The 16,157-nt window shown below is 58.0% G+C and overlaps 1 protein-coding gene across 4 annotated transcripts; it reads right to left on the minus strand.

Moving 5' to 3' along the window:
* Positions 1 to 213: 213 nt before the first annotated feature.
* Positions 214 to 11,979, minus strand: LOC111144053 (laminin subunit beta 2). 4 transcript variants are annotated; one of them, XR_002640360.1, is made up of 34 exons: positions 11,900 to 11,941; positions 11,727 to 11,812; positions 11,438 to 11,610; positions 11,216 to 11,351; positions 11,061 to 11,134; positions 10,464 to 10,652; positions 10,308 to 10,371; positions 9,872 to 10,074; positions 9,663 to 9,783; positions 9,144 to 9,332; positions 8,752 to 8,931; positions 8,519 to 8,631; positions 8,167 to 8,246; positions 7,945 to 8,077; positions 7,603 to 7,761; positions 7,399 to 7,526; positions 5,558 to 5,690; positions 5,184 to 5,376; positions 4,961 to 5,104; positions 4,508 to 4,739; positions 4,261 to 4,424; positions 3,957 to 4,181; positions 3,651 to 3,868; positions 3,443 to 3,539; positions 2,985 to 3,357; positions 2,707 to 2,891; positions 2,208 to 2,449; positions 2,082 to 2,130; positions 1,782 to 1,849; positions 1,268 to 1,475; positions 1,049 to 1,190; positions 789 to 965; positions 538 to 697; positions 354 to 457 (listed from the first exon to the last, which is right to left on the minus strand). XR_002640360.1 is itself a non-coding variant. In XM_022498135.1 (32 exons), the coding sequence occupies exons 4-32, from the start codon at positions 11,070 to 11,072 to the stop codon at positions 321 to 323; spliced, it is 4,950 nt and encodes a 1,649-aa protein (XP_022353843.1). In that variant the 5' UTR covers positions 11,073 to 11,351; positions 11,438 to 11,610; positions 11,727 to 11,812; positions 11,900 to 11,979; the 3' UTR covers positions 214 to 320. The 4 variants fall into 4 exon arrangements, 2 of the variants coding, with proteins under 2 accessions (XP_022353843.1, XP_022353841.1); XR_002640359.1 differs by having other exon boundaries at positions 308 to 457; positions 1,047 to 1,190; positions 1,782 to 2,130; XM_022498135.1 differs by having other exon boundaries at positions 214 to 457; positions 1,782 to 2,130; positions 11,061 to 11,351; positions 11,900 to 11,979.
* Positions 11,980 to 16,157: the final 4,178 nt, after the last annotated feature.

The following is a 16,157-nucleotide window of genomic DNA, read 5'->3' on the forward strand; positions in this document are numbered from 1 at the left end:
TCGACTTCTAGTTACGGCCGCGGGTGGCTAAGCGCCTAGCTGGTGACGCACTTCCGGTGGGAGCGGGCACGCGGCGGCGGGTAGCTCCGGGGCGGACCCGGACGGAGGAGGCGGGGCTCCGGTGCCTTGGCTTCGCCCTGGCCCATCTGGTGGCGTCCTGAGGTTCCGCCCAGAGACCCCGCCCCTTCCCAAATCAGAGTCCAGACGACACAGTGGGGATTCACAGCGGTTTATTGGGGGCCTGGTCAGACTGGGAACTTCGCCATGCAAAGACAGGAACGGGGGCGGGGCTGGGAGCTGGGGTAGGAATCCTGCAGGGGTCACTGGCAAGTGTTGTAGATCTGGACCTGCAGGTTGATAGCTTGAAGCACACTACGCATCCTGGCCTCCAGCCCATCCAGCTGGGCGGCTTTGCCTTCCAGGGCCCGCTCGTTCTCCTCATAGGTGCCCTCCAGCTCTAGAAGGGTCAGGTCTCAGCTGAAGGGTCCTTCTCCCACAGACCCACACCTGTGGCGTTCCACCCACCCGAGTCCTCACCTTGCAACCGTTGCAGCTTGTCCTGAGCAGCCTGCAACAAGCCTCGAGCCTCATCCCGAAGCTGCTCTGCCCGCTCCTGCGCAGCCAGCACACCCTGGGCCTTGCGCTCAGCCAAGGCCTTCACCGTCTGGTACTGGTCGCCTACTGGGCCCTGCAGCAGCTGCAGATAGAGACGGCAAAGTCAGCGTGGTGGCACAGTGAAGGCCCAGCCTCTAGCCCAACCCCCACCAGCTGGCTCTGCCTCAACCCACCTGCTCAGCTTCCCGGGCACGACCCTGGGCATTGCCTGCTGTTTCTTCAGCGCTAGAGGCTGCCAGGCTATTCCCTGCTCGTTTCAATTTCAGAGCCTCCAGGAGACCATCCAACTGCTGAGCCCGCTCGCCTGCAGAGCTCAGTGCCTGCTCCGCACCTGCCACCTTCTCCTGCACCTGTCACAGGTGGACACAGGGTTAAACAGGTCTATGGGTGCGTGCCCATAATCTTTTCCCATGATGTCCCAGGGAGACCACACCTGGTGCAGGGTTCGCTCAGTGTCCTGTGTGTCAACTACTGCCCCCTGAATGGCACCCTGAGCAGCACCCTGTGCCCTCTGGGCTTCCTCCAGTGCTGCCTGTACAGTTTCTGCCTTCTGTTTCTCACCCTCAGCCCGGCTCCTGAGGAAGAGAGGGAATTAGGGCCTGTAAGTATCAGGACCAGGTGTCAAGGATAGGGGCCAGGGTCATGATCAGACCTTGCCCGCCGTGCATCTTGTAGTAGCTGCTCTGCCCGACGCACATCTCCCACAGTACGGGCCAGGATTGTGTCCACATCTGCCAGGCTCCGGACTCTCTCTGCAATCGCGCCTGCCAGGTGCTGAATCTGCTCAGGTGATGCTGGGATGGAGAGCTCTAGCACTCGTGTTGCCACCATCTCAATGCTATCGGGATCAGCCCCCTCCTCTATGGGGACACAGGCAAGGCCTTAGGCACACAGATTCTCCAACACAGGCATCGGATACAATCTTGGGGCGTGGGACCACACATGGAATGTGGGTTTGTTAATAGGCACAGTGATGGAACTATAAGTGGGCACAGGCTTGGGGTCATGGATTTTGGGACCACATAGGCAAAGGTTGAGGGACTAGACATGGGGTGATAAACACAGGTCCAGTGCAGGCCCTGACCCAAGTATGAACCCACAGACACAAGTATGAACACAGACACAGGGAAAACAACCACATGGCCTGGGCTACACGGGAGGCTCACGGCTGAGGAAGTCCTTCACATTCTGGATAAGTTCCCGAAGTTCTTGGTTGGCCTTCTCCACCTGTCCCCTGGAAGCATTAGCCTTGTCCAGGGCTGCCTGGGCCCGCTGCTGTGCCTCGCCTGCCTGCCGACGCGTCTCAGCCACTTGGCTGAGGATGCCACCACCTTCTGCCAGTGCCCGCTGCAACTCTGCCTGTGTGTGCCTGGCCCGGCCCAGTGCCAGGTCCGCCATGGCTACTGCCCCACTGCAGCCGAGGCCCCCACAGCGGGGCTGCCCGTCCTCGTCCAGACAGCCGGCACCCCCACAAGGGCTTGTAGCACAGGGTGCATCCCCTGGGGGTCCACATACCTGCCAGGCACAGAAAAGTCAGGGCCCTGCAGAAGGAACAGCCACAGCCACAAGTCCCACCCCACACTGTGCCTTACCAGTTCATTTATGGCTGTCAAGCTCAGGGAATGGGTATGGGCAGAGAGCTCGCCTAGTGCCCTCTGGTTGGCCATGTGTTTGCGGTTGAAGTCCTCCCTCTGGGCAGCCATTAGCTCCTCTGTCCGGTGCCGGGTATCTGCTGAGTTGCTCACGGGGCTGGGCACTGTCAAGGCCGATGTGTTGGCACGATGTTCTGCCTCCGCAGACAGACTGTGGGCGTGGCGGATGCTGTCATAGGCACCTATAGTGGGCAGAGGCTGGCAATCAGCTAAAGATCACCTAACCCGGGGTGCCTGGGTTAAGCATCCAACTCTTGATTTTGGCTCAGGTCATGATTTCAGGGTCGTGAGATCAAGCCCCACGTTGGGCTCTGTGCTGGACGTGGAAACTGCTTAAGATTTCTCTCTCTCTCCTCCTCCCTCTCCCCTCCCCTCTCTCAAAAAAAAAAAAAAAGATCGCTCAACCCTGGTCCACCTGCCAAGCTGGCCGACAGCTCACCCAGGAAGTTTGAATGCTTGAGCAGGTCTAGATGCTGATCCAGCTGCCGCAGTGTGAGATTAAGTGCAAGCCCATCTCGCTCCAGACTGCTCAGTGCATGGTTGGCATTGAAGTTCTCATCCTGCACATCTGTCAGTTCTGCCTCCAGCCGGGTCAGGTGCTCAGTGGCCTCTCCAATTTCACGCCTGTGCCAGTGGAGGTGGTGTTTAGAGAAGCTTAGGCCCTGGTCCATTGGGTCTCTACCCCATCCCTCCACATATCCTCAGGCCCATCCGCACCGCAGCTCCTCTGTGGACTCCATGAGCTGTGCAGTGGAGGCAGCTGAGGCGTTGCGGGCACCCACAATCCCCTGCACAGTCCCCAGCTTCTCCTGTATGTGCCAGAAACTGCTCTCAAAGGCACCCAGCACACCCGTCTGCTGCAGCTCCTGTGCCCGCTGTTCCAGGCGCCGTGTACGGGCAGCCAAGTCCTGGACCACTCGGTCCCAATCCCCGAAGCATGCGTGGCATGGGTGGCAAGCAGGAAAGACTCCTGAGAAGCCTCGGGCACACTGGTCACAGCGCACGCCTGACACGCCTGGGCGGCAGCTGCAGTGCCCTGTGGAGCGGTGACACTGAGGTGTGTCTATTCCACGAGGGTCACAGTCACAGACTGCAGGAAAGGGCAGATCACAGAGTTAGGGTGCCAGTAGAGCATCCCGGGAAGCCCCCTAGCCACCCTGGCCCTGTTGGCTTACCACGGCACTGCAACCCAGGGTCTCCCCAATGGAGCTCTTGGCACTCAGAACAAGTTCGCCCACCAAAGCCAGCACGGCAGTGGCACTGCCCTGTGAACTAGAGTGGGAACAGGGCAGAGGTCAGCGCCTCCATCAGAGGCTAAGCTCTTGAAACTGGAGACAGACAGCTAGCCCCACCCACCCAGGGATCCACAGCAGGGTCCTATACCTCATTGCAGGTGGGGCCTCTGGCTCGGCTTGGGTGGCAGGCACAGGGCTGGCAGCCATAGCCGCTGGTAAGGTTCCAGAAGTTGGGGGCACAGCGGTCACAGCTAGGGCCCTGGACATTGGGGAGGCATGGGCACTGCCCACTGCTTGGGTCACAGTTGCAGCGGTCAGTGGACGGGCAATGCTGGGGATCGGTACCCAGCAAGTTGCAGACGCAGCCTGTGCCGGTCAAGCACATTAATCAAGGGGAGCCTGCACAGCAGACCCTGACCCTCCCACCCCAATCCCTTCCCAATCCCACACTCACGGTGACAGTTCTGTCGGGCAGCCTGCCCATGGAAGCCAGGCTTGCAGTGGGCACAGTGGGGCCCCTCCGTGTGGTGTAAGCAGCGCAGGCATTGTCCCGTGCGGGGGTCACAGGCATCAGGGTCCGTGGGGTCAATGTTCCCACTGCACTCACACGGTTGGCACTGGCCACCCGGCCTTGACGGGTCCCCAAAGTACCCAGGGGCACAAGCATCACACCGCGACCCTGCCCACAGTTGGGGAAGGCATGAGTGTTCAGTTCGGCTGCCCCACCCTGACCCCAGACCTGCACCTTATCTACTCACCTGTGTAGCCCGCCCTACAGTGGCACACGATCTGCTGGGAGTACCCATCCCGATGGCAGGAAGTAGCAAAGTGCCGCCGGCTCCCTGGGCCTTCAGGGCAGGGACAGGGCCGGCACTGGCCCCCATATGGGAGCCGTGGGTCCCCGTGGAAGCCAGCAATGCACCTTCAGGGAGCGACAGGAAGAGAGATGTGATCCCGGAGCTGCCTTCCCACCCACCCACCCACTCCTAGTTTCTCCGGGCTCACCTTTCACAGTGCTCACCCCCGGTGTGATCACGGCAGCCCAGGCAAGCGCCCGTGCGGGTGTCACACTCGTCTGCGTGCCCGTTGCAGACACATGGCTGGCAGCTAGGAAATCCCCACTGGCCACGCTGGCAGCGATCGCAGCGAAGCCCGAAGGCCCCAGTTCGGCAGGGGCATTGCCCACTGGTCCCTTCACACAGGCCACTGAGTGCCCCCTCGGAACTGCACTGGCAGGCTGGGGGCAAGGCAGAGGCTGAGCCAGGGAAGGGGTCTGAGGGAATCCAGGTGGGGTTAGGGTAGGAAAGTCGGGGAATCAAAGAGAACTTCCAGTGCCCCAGTGCTGGGAGTGTGGGGCCTAAGGCAGAGTCAGAGAAAGAAAGAAGCACGGTCGGAGGGAGGGAGGAAGCCAGTTGTGGCGAGGAGAGAGAATAAGAGGGAAGAAAGGCAGGCAGGTACCTTGACAGCCTGTGGGGCCAAAGCCGTAGAAGCCAGGGGCACAGACATCACAGCGGCGCCCCACCACCGCAGGCTTACACAGGCACTGGCCGCCGTGGGGATCACACTCAGAACTTAGGGAGCCCTGAGGGTCACACTGACAGGCTGTGGGGCAGGGGGAGAGGGCCAAGTCAGGCTGGGGCCCCACACCTCTGCCCCACCAGCCCACAGCACAGACACTCACGCAAGGCACCGTTGTAGAGGACGGCGGACAGGCTGATGAGGAGGGGGGCGCAGGCCTCAGAGGGAGGGGTCTTACTGGGCACCAGCCCCTCCTCATGGCAGCGGTAGCGTTCAAAGGTGGCACGGCGCTCCAGAGCCTCGGCGTCCCCCCCACTAAACATCTCTAGCACCAGGACACGGGGCAGCAGCACCAGCTGAAGCGATGAGCAAGGAAGAGTGAGGCCCAGACCCAGGACCCTATTGGCACTGCCAGAGCAATGAGCACCCCCCTGGGCCTGCCTCTTCCATCATGGGCCCCTCCTGTCCAGCCGCTGCTACAGGTCCCATCCCACAGACCCTGACTTCTTGATCAGCGCGGGGAAAGGGGCTATTCACCGAGTCAATGAGCAGGCTGGGTCCAGAGTAGGGAGCATCCATCTGGGTGCTTCCCCCTGTTCGCACCAGCTTCAGATGTACTTTGTAAGACACACCAGGCTCAAGGCAGACAGGTCTGGGAAACACCATATACCTGGGGGGAGAAAAAGACAGTTATGGGGTTCACCCAGGGTCCCTATTCCCATCAGCCTAGGCCTCCCCAACCCGCACACCGGCAATCAACTCACTGGCCAAGAAAGACATCAGGTAGGGCTGGGTCATACAGACAGACAGCTGGACAGACTGACAGAGAATCCATACAGGAGATTCCCACAAACATGCCTCGCCAGAGTCCTACACCTGTGCAGACCCATCTCTGAAAACACTCCCTACAACCCTGCAACCCACACAGCATTTTCCCAGCACAAATACCTGCTAATTTTTATTTAATGGCCTCCTCATCCTTCCTCCAACCTTGACCTCCAACCTCTGCTTCTCTTCATCAACACTACATCATCCCCCCTCTGCCCCCTGGCCTTGCCTTTCCTAGGTCATTCTCATCCTCCTGCAAACCCATGCTAGGGTTCTTTTATCCCCCTTGAAAACATCTTCCCTCAATCCCTGAGTCTCCCTTAGCTGTTACCTTGTCTTTGCTTTCCTTCCCAAGAGATTCCTAAAACTCGACTGTGGTCACTGCCTCCACTCTAGCCTCCCATGCCAATGGAATTTCTATGCCAACATGCCAGGGGGACAGCCTGTACCAAGCTCACCATTGACCTCCGTGAGGCCAAACCCAGCAGCCTCTTCTCTGTTCCCATCTCCTCCAGCATTTAGCGACATGTGAAAGCAGGGCATCCTTCTTCCTGACATACTCTTCTCTCCCCTTCTGGAATCCTGTCCACACTCCTGATTTTCCCCCACTCCCAGCTCCTCCTTCTCTACTGGCCTCAAACACCCCAAAGCTTGGTTCTGGTCCTCCTTCCTCTCTCTGGTCATTTCATTTAGACCTATCCCTTTAGTGACAAGTCCCAAATTTATATCTCCAACTTGAGCCTCCCAGTAATTCCAGACACAGAAATCCAACCACCCACTGGACTTTTCCTCCATCCCTAAGTACCTCGGAACTGCTTCTCCCTATGTCTCTATTCAGTAAAGGGCCCAATCCTCACCCAGATGAACAAGACCAAAATGCTAGAGTCATCTTTCCACTTTCTCTCCCTTGCCTACATGTCTAAGCCATCAGCTCTGCCGCTGGAACCCTCTGGAACCTTCACCTTGCCACAATTGCCACTAAACCTCTGGCCAACCCACTGTCACTCAGCTAACTGAACAACCTCCACCTTTAAGTCTATTTTCCATTCAGCAAGTAGACGGATCTTTGTTAAATCGCAATTGAAAAAATGTCTATAATGGATACGGTCCATTACATGCTGTTCTCTCCACTTCTGTGTATTGTTTGAATACTTACATAATAAAATGTGAAAAAAGGTGATAAAAAAGGTACATGAAACAAATACAACCCAAAATGTAAGAAAACAATCATCAGACCAGTCACATCCCTGCTCAGAAGGCTCTGATGCCTTCCCTTCCCCTGTGGGTATTCCCTGTAGTGACACTGAATGGCTTCCCATTAATTCCAGCCACAGGCCTCTGGAACTTAGACCCCTAAGAGAGTAGGCCTTGTTCTACTCCTTCTTCTGACCTGTGCCATTCCTAACAGCACCTGGCAGACAGCACTCAGGAGAAAGCACTTGAAGCAAGGGACAGATGAATGAGCAGCAGTGTCTTCCAAGTGCCCTTCAGGGAATTATGGCTGGCCCACAACCCTCCACTGTAACAAATGCTACCATTAGTACCCTCACCGGGTTTCTGGTCGCAGAGTCCCTGGGATGTGGTCATCCTTGGGCAGCACATGCCCACACAGGCTGTGGGCAGACACAGGCCCTGGGCGCTGCACGGTCACTTCCATCTCTGCCCATTGCTCAGGGACCTGGGGGGAGGGGATGATGAAGGAAATGCTACCAGACCCGGAGGTTTGGCTAAGGTCAGGTTTCAGAGGGTCTGACCTGGGGCTCCAAGCGCAGCAGCAGGTCGTAGTCCATGGCTCTCGGCACAGAGGCGACCAGGAACTCCAGCATCTGACCTTCCTGCAGCCTAACAAATCCCCGGCCTGTCCAGGATGGAGTCCCACTAGGGGTCGCCAAGCGCTCCACCACGTCGACCATCTGTGAGGGGCGCAGCTCAGTGTGGGTGCTCAGGTAAGAATCACCTCTTCGGCCACAGCCTGTCCTCACACACAGCTCTTCAACTGAGGCCCTGTCCAAGGCTGGACACTCTGCCCAGACAAAGTACCACCCATAACGCCACCTCTCCAACCCAAGCCCTACCCCCCAACGTGGCCTCCTAACCTGCCCTTGGGTGTCCTCTGCCTCCCAAGTTAGGTGGTCCAGGAAGGGCCGGAAGTAGCCAGGCTGCACCTGCTCACAGCGTCGCCCCACCATGTGCTGGCGACAGCGGCACTGACCTGTGGCCTCATTGCACCTGGGAAGCCCAGAGTTACTCAAGAAGGGCCCTTTATCCTGCCCAGGATCTTTTCCCACCCCTCCTGGGACCCCTTATACAGCACTCACTGGGGATCCAAGGCACCACCCACGTCGCAATCACACGGACGGCAGCCAAGCAGATCATGGCTCAGGCCCCAGTGACCAGGCTAGGGGAGAGGAGGATGCTGGGGGCTAGAAACAGACCCCTTCGCCACCCATCCGGGAATCCAATGACAGCTCTCAGTCTCTACCACCCTTGGTGAACACACAGTCCCTAGACCATGGCTCCCACCCTTCACCTCCCAGACCTGAGGCCTCTCAGCCAGGAATGGACCCTAAGGTCTCAGCACCCACCCAGTGGGACACAGACACCACCCTCTCGCCCTGTGCTCTGAGGATAAGTGCAGGACCCCAGTACCCCAAGCCCCTCCAATCATACCAGGCAGCGGTTACAGCCACGTCCAGTCACTAGACGCTTGCAGAAACAGGTTCCACTGTTGGGGTCACAGGAAGTGACCCCAGGCACTGTGCCCCGTGCATCACACTGACACCCTGCAGGGAAGGAGACCCATCACACTCTGGGGAGCTGTGGCTGTGCTGCTGTTGAATTGGGTCAAAAGTAAGAAGTCAAGGGATAAGGTCAGTACAGGAGCTAGGGCAAGAAGCACATACTCCGGCAGCCTGCAGGGTCGCTGGCACTGAGCCCAAAGAAGCCGTCACGGCATTGCTGGCAGCGAGAGCCCACCACATGTTCTTTGCAGCGACACTGGCCCGAAACCAGCCCCATAGCAGGATCATCATGGGGATCACAGCGACCACCGTCTTGGGAACCCATGGGGTCACAGTCACAGGCTGAGGGCAAAAAGAGATGAAGGATCACCCTTATCCCAACTAGCCCAGCACCACCCATCTCCCAAGCCTCCCTGACACTGGATTCCCAGCCTGGCTCCACCCTCCACCCCCCCACCACCACTACAAACCCCTACAACCTGGACAGCAGTCTGGCTTCCTAGTTCCTACCCCAGACTCAGCCTTCCCTCTCCCATGCCCAACCCCAGCCTCACAGCGGCACACAGCTGGGTCCCGCAGGTCCTTGCTTGGGTCACGGTAGAAGAAGGGTCGGCAGAGCTCACAGTGGCGCCCAGCTGTATTGTGCTGACATCCATCACACACGCCTCCACTCACGTTGCCAGACGCCAGGTATACGGCCATGTCAAAGTGGCAGCTGTGGGCGTGCCCATGGCACTCACACTCTTGGGAAAGGGAAAGGCAGGACAAAGGCCAGTTGAGGGACCACGTCCTGAGGATAAGGGGTTTCGGGGTCCCACTGACACAGCAGGTCCCTGCCACAGGCCACAATTTGTGGGTGGGGGGCTCAGGTACTTAAAGGTTTCAGCATCACACTGAGCCCCTGCCCAGAGTGGACTGGAAGAGAGTTAAGGGAGTCCCTAGGAGCATCAAGGCCTGGATACCCTTCACATATAGCCTGGGTGTTAGACGCTTGACCACCCAGCTCTAAGTTCTACCCACGGCACAGCCAGGCCACAGCGTTCTGGGGATAGAGGGGCCAGGATCTCACTTACTCCTGCAGGCATGACTGTGGCCATCCTCAGCTGGACGCCAGGGAAAGTCATGATAGAAATCCTGACACTGCTCACAGTTGAGGCCACGAGTGTTGTGTTTGCAGACGCAGGCCCCATGAACCTAGGAGGCGGGCAGGCAAGTGGTCAGCACTGTCCAGCCAGGCCTGTCGTTGCCCCCAGCCCTATTCCAGCCAGCTGAAGTCCCTCACCATGCCCTCAGCATGGGCTGGTGCTCCTGGGGCGGGTGCACACTGCGAGGCATGTCCATAACAAAAGCAGTTGCCACGCACAACCAGCTCGTAGAGGGCGTAATAGTATTTCTCACGGATCTCCCGCCGTGGGTCGAGCAGGTTGTCTCCCAGTGTGTGCAGCCGTGTCAGGTTCACCCGTAGGTTGGTGATCTTCAGCAGGTCTAAGTGTGGGGGGGGGAAGGATAGGGAACCAGTTGGCCAGGAAGACTCTTGTTGCCCCATGCCCACTCAGGGGTTGCAGCTGCCAGGTCACCTTGGGAGACCTCCTGTCTACTGCTATCTGAGCTAAATTGGACTTGGCACCTGCCCTAAAAAGCACCCAAAATAGCTACTGAGGTCCCAAATAGCAGTTGGACGCTGGGACTGTGCCAGGCTCAAAGAGAGGAACACTCACTCTGGATCCGTGGGCTATACGGGTCTGGGATAGGGATGGCAGGATCCAGCACACGATAGATGACCTAGAGGGACATGGAGCCATTAGAGACACTGGACTCTGCTTCAGGCCCATCATCCCCCATCTTCCTGCCCCATGTCATATCCCAGCTCTCACCTCGCCTTCAGTAGATGGCTCAATCTCTGAGTAGCGGGACTCACAGACTATGTCATCCCAGTGCCGTGGGGGGGCCAGTGGGACTCCTGGAAAGTCAGCCCCACAGTCATAGGAAAAATATCGGTAGACATGCCAGGTGCGTCCAAAGTCAGCTGAGCGCTCCACCAGCATGGCAGCAGGACGAAATGTCTGGGTGGGGTGCATGGCTGATCAGTGAGTATCAGGACTCAAGTCCAGCCCAGGCCCATCAAGAGAGCCCTGCTCCCAGCTGGGGCTTGTCCCTAAGCAGCTCACGGGCAGGTGGGGGTGACCGCTGGAAGCCAAGCAATAATCAGGGAGGGTAGCCACTGCTTGGGGGAAGGCTCAGGGTCATAGGGCCCAGGGAGGCAGCACGTAATCCAGCCTCAGGTTTGGGGCAGCATGGGAAAGGCCTGGAGGCAGAAGGCAACAGAAGGTGTGGGAGATGAAGGAACTTCCCATGCAGCCAGAACACAGCATATGAGCTCAGTGGGGCTGGGCTAAGGAGCTGGGACTCTGTTCAGGGGCAATGGGGAGCCAAGCAGGGTGATTCAAGCAGGCTCCCAGACATGCGGGCACCTTGAAGGTCATAATGAGGTGCGTGAAATGAAACTCAGCCTCCAAGTCCAGCTGGATGGTGACCACGGGGACACCTGGGGCAGGAGTTGGAGGTCAGGGACTTGAGACTACAGGTGGGCAACCCTGCTCACCCCATGCCCCGCCCATGACCTCACCATTCTCTGACTGCCACCAGGCTGTCCGGCGCTGTGGTGCAAAGCTGGTAACTACATTCTGGATGCGATGGCTGTTTGGGTTGTCTCTAGCAGAGAAGGGGCGCCGGGAGTCACACAGGAAGCACTTCTTCTCATCCTGGGTTGGGTCAGAGTCAAGGTCAGGGTCAGTGTCTCAGGCAGTGCCAGCACCCCCCCCAAGACCCTCATCCCACCCAGCCTCACCTGCAGGTGACTAACAATGCAGTAGGGTTGGGGGCCATGCAAGCCACAGGTGGAGGAGGCAGTCAGTCTGTCAGCACGGCCCACTAGCAGGTCACCTGTGGCAGGGTAGCAGCTTCCCCTCGAACAGGCTGGCACATCTGGGACGAGGGCCTGGGCCAGGGCGGTGGCCAGCACTGGGAACAGCGGGTCAGCCAGTTCTGCTGCGCTCCCACCCAGTAGCCCCAGGGCTGGCTCCCCCAGGGCCCACCATCACATCCCACAAACCCCAGGCCTTTACAGGCCCTCTCACCACTCAGCAGTAGGCCCAGTCGAAGCGCCCAGGGCCCGGGCTGTCCCCGCAGGTCCCTCCCTCGGTCCCCTGAGGCCCGCTCCATCCTGAAGAGGAGGGGAATCCAGATGAGGGGTGATAAGAGGTCGGGAGCCTGTGCCCACCTTCCCCCTCCCTTGGGGTCCCCTGCAGACCCTGCCCCCGGAACTCCGCGCTGATTTCCCACTCAATCCTCCGGCTGGCCGCCCCTCCACTAGCTGAGTCCTGCGACTTTGAGCAAAGTTGAGAAGCACGGCAAGAAGGAAAGCATGGAGTGGATCTTGGGCAGGAGTGCAATACCATGTGGCTGTTCCCCTCCCACCTCTCCAGAAACAACCTTCATTCTAGACACAGGCAAGCTCCCCTGCAAATCTTTATTGCGCTCCCGTGTCCAGGCCTGTGCAGAACAAGGGAAAGGGAGGTTGGCTTTAGGCGACCACAGTTTGGGGGCACAGCAAGGAGGGGGTGTGGCATGAGCAAAGGAAAGGAGACTGATCTGAGACTTCAAATGGTCCACGGAACACAGCTTTTGTCCCTAGCATTGTAGGAGCTATGGATGTCACCATCAATGAGGCTGCTCAGTCCCGGAGCTCCAGCATAAGCAGGGAGGTGAGAAGGCACACACAGAGACATCAAGCTCCTCTAGGGATGTGGGAAATTTTAGGTTGGCCTGGACCCAGCAACAGGACAAGATGGGGGTAGGAGTTGAGATGGAGAAAGGCGATCCCCCGCCCAAGTCACGGCTCCTGGGCTCTCCATCTCCCTTAATCACTACAACAAGTAGGCACAGGAAGTGCTGTCTCCGTTTCCCAGTGTGAAGGTGGGTGCTGGGCCGTCGACGACAAACAGTGAGTGAATCCAGATCTTATGGCTAAGTATCCACTCCATATCTTCCGGACTACCAGGAGGCCAGAGCCCAGGCCTGGAATGCGAACTGCAAGCTAGTGCCCCACCCTGGCCCCTGGGACCAAAGGCGGTGACCACTGACTCCACAGGTCTGTAGGGCTAGGGCCTAGTGGATCTGAGCTCCCACAGCTGTGCCCACTCTGTCTGGGGCCAGGTGGAGAGTAGCCAGAGCTGCGGGACCTGGGGAGAAAGCTGGGGGTTCTTCTGGGGAATCACCAGGTTTCTCAAGAAGTCTCTGGAGCAGGGCAGCAGTCAGACTACTGGACTTTAAGGGTCTCTGAGGGTTATTCCTGTTATCTGGAGTAGGGGTCTCCAGTTACCCCGGGGTTCTTGTAGTCAACCTGAGGGTCTCAGGGATACTAGAGGAGACTCAGAATTTTAGATCACTCAGGAAAGGATCTACCAGGTTCAAAGGCACTAGATGGCCTCTGTCGAGTTTTACAGGATATCTGGTTTCTCAAGGACAGAGGATCACTGGAGGATATCATGGGGTCCCATGGGGAGTTACTCAGGGTCAATGGGCGTTCAGTGGGGTCCTTGGTCTCTCAAGGTCAGGAGATTCTTGGGTAAATCACTCCCAGAGTCTCTCTTACCGGCATGGCATCCAAAGACCGCAGTCAGCAGGTGGCATACACATTTGCCTACAGCCGCCTGTGCTCAGCAGCTCTGCTGCCCACTGCTCCAGGGCCCACGGGGTGGCTACCTTCTTGCCCTCTGTCTGTTCGTTCTGCACCAAGGGGTGCTCCAACCCTGAGGACCAGGTCCTGTGAGCCACCCTCTGACCTTTGGCCCTACTCCCTGACCCTGGTCCTCAATTCTGTCATGACTTTAACTCTGACCCCAGCCCTAAATGAGTTCTAACCCTAATCAAAATTCTATCCCTGTTCTGAACTTTGACCCCAGCCCGGACCCTCCCACACCATCCCTGTTCTGACTCTGACCCTCCCATCTGACCCTTATCCCACCCTATTGCCACCCCACTGTGGCCCATCCATTACCTTCTAGCTGGTTCCAGCTGTTCTGCGCCCACTTCAGCAGCTCTTGGACCTCTGCTCGTGCCTGCTGGGCCTGCTCTCCTGAGGCCTGCCCCGTGGCCACCAGGCTATATATCTGTGCCCTTCTGCAACTCTGCCATGCCTAGTAGGGCCACCTGCAACTCAGAGCAGGACTCAACCTGAAACCCACCCCACCTAGATCCTGCTGTCTTAGGCATATTGCTACCTAAAGTTCTTGAGGTGGGGGGTGCAGGGTAGGGGGCTTTAGAGCTGAGACCCTGCCTCAGCCCAGCAGAGCCCAGTCCCACCCTAAATCCCACCTGTGAGACCTCAATGCCCCATGTACCCATCTCACTTGCCCAGGCCCCCAGCCATGAAACTGTCTCCTGGGCCGGCCGTTGACTCTGTCCTAAATGGGTCCTGCAAGCCACAGCTGCACTGGACAGATCCCCCAGGACTGGGGTCATCTCCAATGCCAGTGTCATCTGGGCCAGGTGCCTTGCCAACTGGGGCAAAGGTCAAAGGATCACTGGGAGGTGATCTAAGCAACTAAGTAGTGTGCTTTCATGGTCTCTGTACTTAGTAGCGCCACAGTATCACAGTGGCTCAAGGATCTCAGGGGGAGATTAGGGGTAATAGCAGCCACTGAACAAGAGGTGTGAAGGAGCTGAGGGGTATGGGTGGGGTGTCACCTCCTGTACACTGGCCTCCAGGCCTCGGGAATATTCGTTTTGCTGCCTGCAGCCCTCGCTCTGCAGCCCTCGTGTGACTTCTCACCTCAGCCAGCACCCCCTGAACATCCAGGGCTTGGTCCTTGGCCCTAGCTGTCCCCTCCCTGAAGGGTGCAGATGATCAGTTGGGCATCCCTTTCCTCCCCACCCTCTGACCTCTGCCTCTATCCTCCCGGCCCTTAACCTGCTCTCCAGGGCCTGATAGAGGATGCCTTCAGCTCTGGGCAGTTCCTGTGGTGTCTGGTGCAGGGAGGGCACCCTGGATCTGAACCCGCAGGAGGGCAAGGCCCACTGCCCCACTTTGGGGAAGGGGCACCACCAGCCCACACCATGCCACCAGCTCCACACTCACAGCACCTGCACCGTCATTGTGACAACTGGGGTAGGAATCTCAGATGTGAACTCTGACCTCTGACCCAACAAACGCTGACCCTGACCTCTCATACCCTGCCTCTGACATGACTACCTGGTGTGCTGGGGGCTAACAAGAGCCAGGTGTTAGGGGCACCTGGGTGGCTCAGTGGGTTAAGCCTCTGCCTTCGGCTCAGGTCATGATCTCAGGGTCCTGGGATCGAGCCCTGCATCGGGCTCTCTGTTCAGCAGGGAGCCTGCTTCCTCCTCTCTCTCTGCCTGCCTGCCTGCCTACTTGTGATCTCTCTGTCAAATAAAATAATAATAATAATAATAAAAGAGCCAGGTGTTAAATTTTCAGGAATTTTGTGACTCAGCTTGTAATCGGTAGGTAGACTAAAATCAGCCGTGGTGGATTTACTTACACCATGGAAACTGGCAAACACTACATATCAATTCCCTCTGACCTCCAGCCAACTGTTAAGTATTTGCCAGGGGACTAGTACTCCCTCCTGACCCCTGGTCAGGCCTTATGAGTAGTCCTCATTCTGGAAGGAGTATCATAGCAGTGTCCCAGATTCCCACCTGTCCCCGCCCTCAGCTGTGAACAGACACACAACAAGCAGACAGGTACCCAGGAGGAAATGCTGGGATCTGCACATGCTTGCACATGGGCTATGGTGACCACACCCCAGTGCCCCCTTGCCTGAAGCCATGTCTCCAGGGCCGGGATTCCTGTGGTGCTTGCCGTGGCCTGGATTTGCTGCAGCTGGTGGGGGTGGGTCAGATGTGGAATGTGTCTCCTGCAGTCCTATGGCCAAGCTATGGTTCCCTATAACTTACCCCTTGGCTCCCATTCATGGCCCCAGTGGCTCTATACCAGTTGCTGATGCTGCTCAAAGGGCGTGGCAGCTATGCTCAGGCTATTGGAGGAGTTATAGGAAGCAAACAGAGCCTACTGGGCAACGCGCAGGGTCCCAGGACAAGAGGGAAAAGCACAGGGTCCAGGAACACAGGCCAGCCCAGATGCCCAACCCCTGCATTCCTGCCAACCAGAAGGTGATCTGGTGAGAAATGCATGTCCCAAATCCCCTACTGCCCTACACCCAGGTTACTGCTGGAAGAGAGTCCTCGCCTCTGCAGAATCCCTATAGCGACCCATATCTCCACCCACCACTCCAGCTTTGACTAGGAGTCTCAGAAGCTGTGGATCCAACATCTGGACCCTGTTGACCAGCTCCTTCTGTTTCAGCTCCCACACAGCTATCCCTGTCCCTGGCTGGCCCATCCCCTGCAGCAACTGCTCCGTCCACCGCCAGGCCTCTCAGGCCTTTCCCAGGATGTTGTCTTGTTCTCTAAATGTGGACACACGCTGGGCTCCAAGCAGAGCCTCCTGGGAAAGCAGGGCAGTTGAGGCGACCTGGGCCGCT

Source organism: Enhydra lutris, unplaced genomic scaffold (assembly GCF_002288905.1).
Source record: "Enhydra lutris kenyoni isolate GAN:26980312 unplaced genomic scaffold, ASM228890v2 scaffoldscaffold10, whole genome shotgun sequence".
In the NCBI taxonomy this organism is placed as follows: Eukaryota; Metazoa; Chordata; class Mammalia; order Carnivora; family Mustelidae; genus Enhydra; species Enhydra lutris.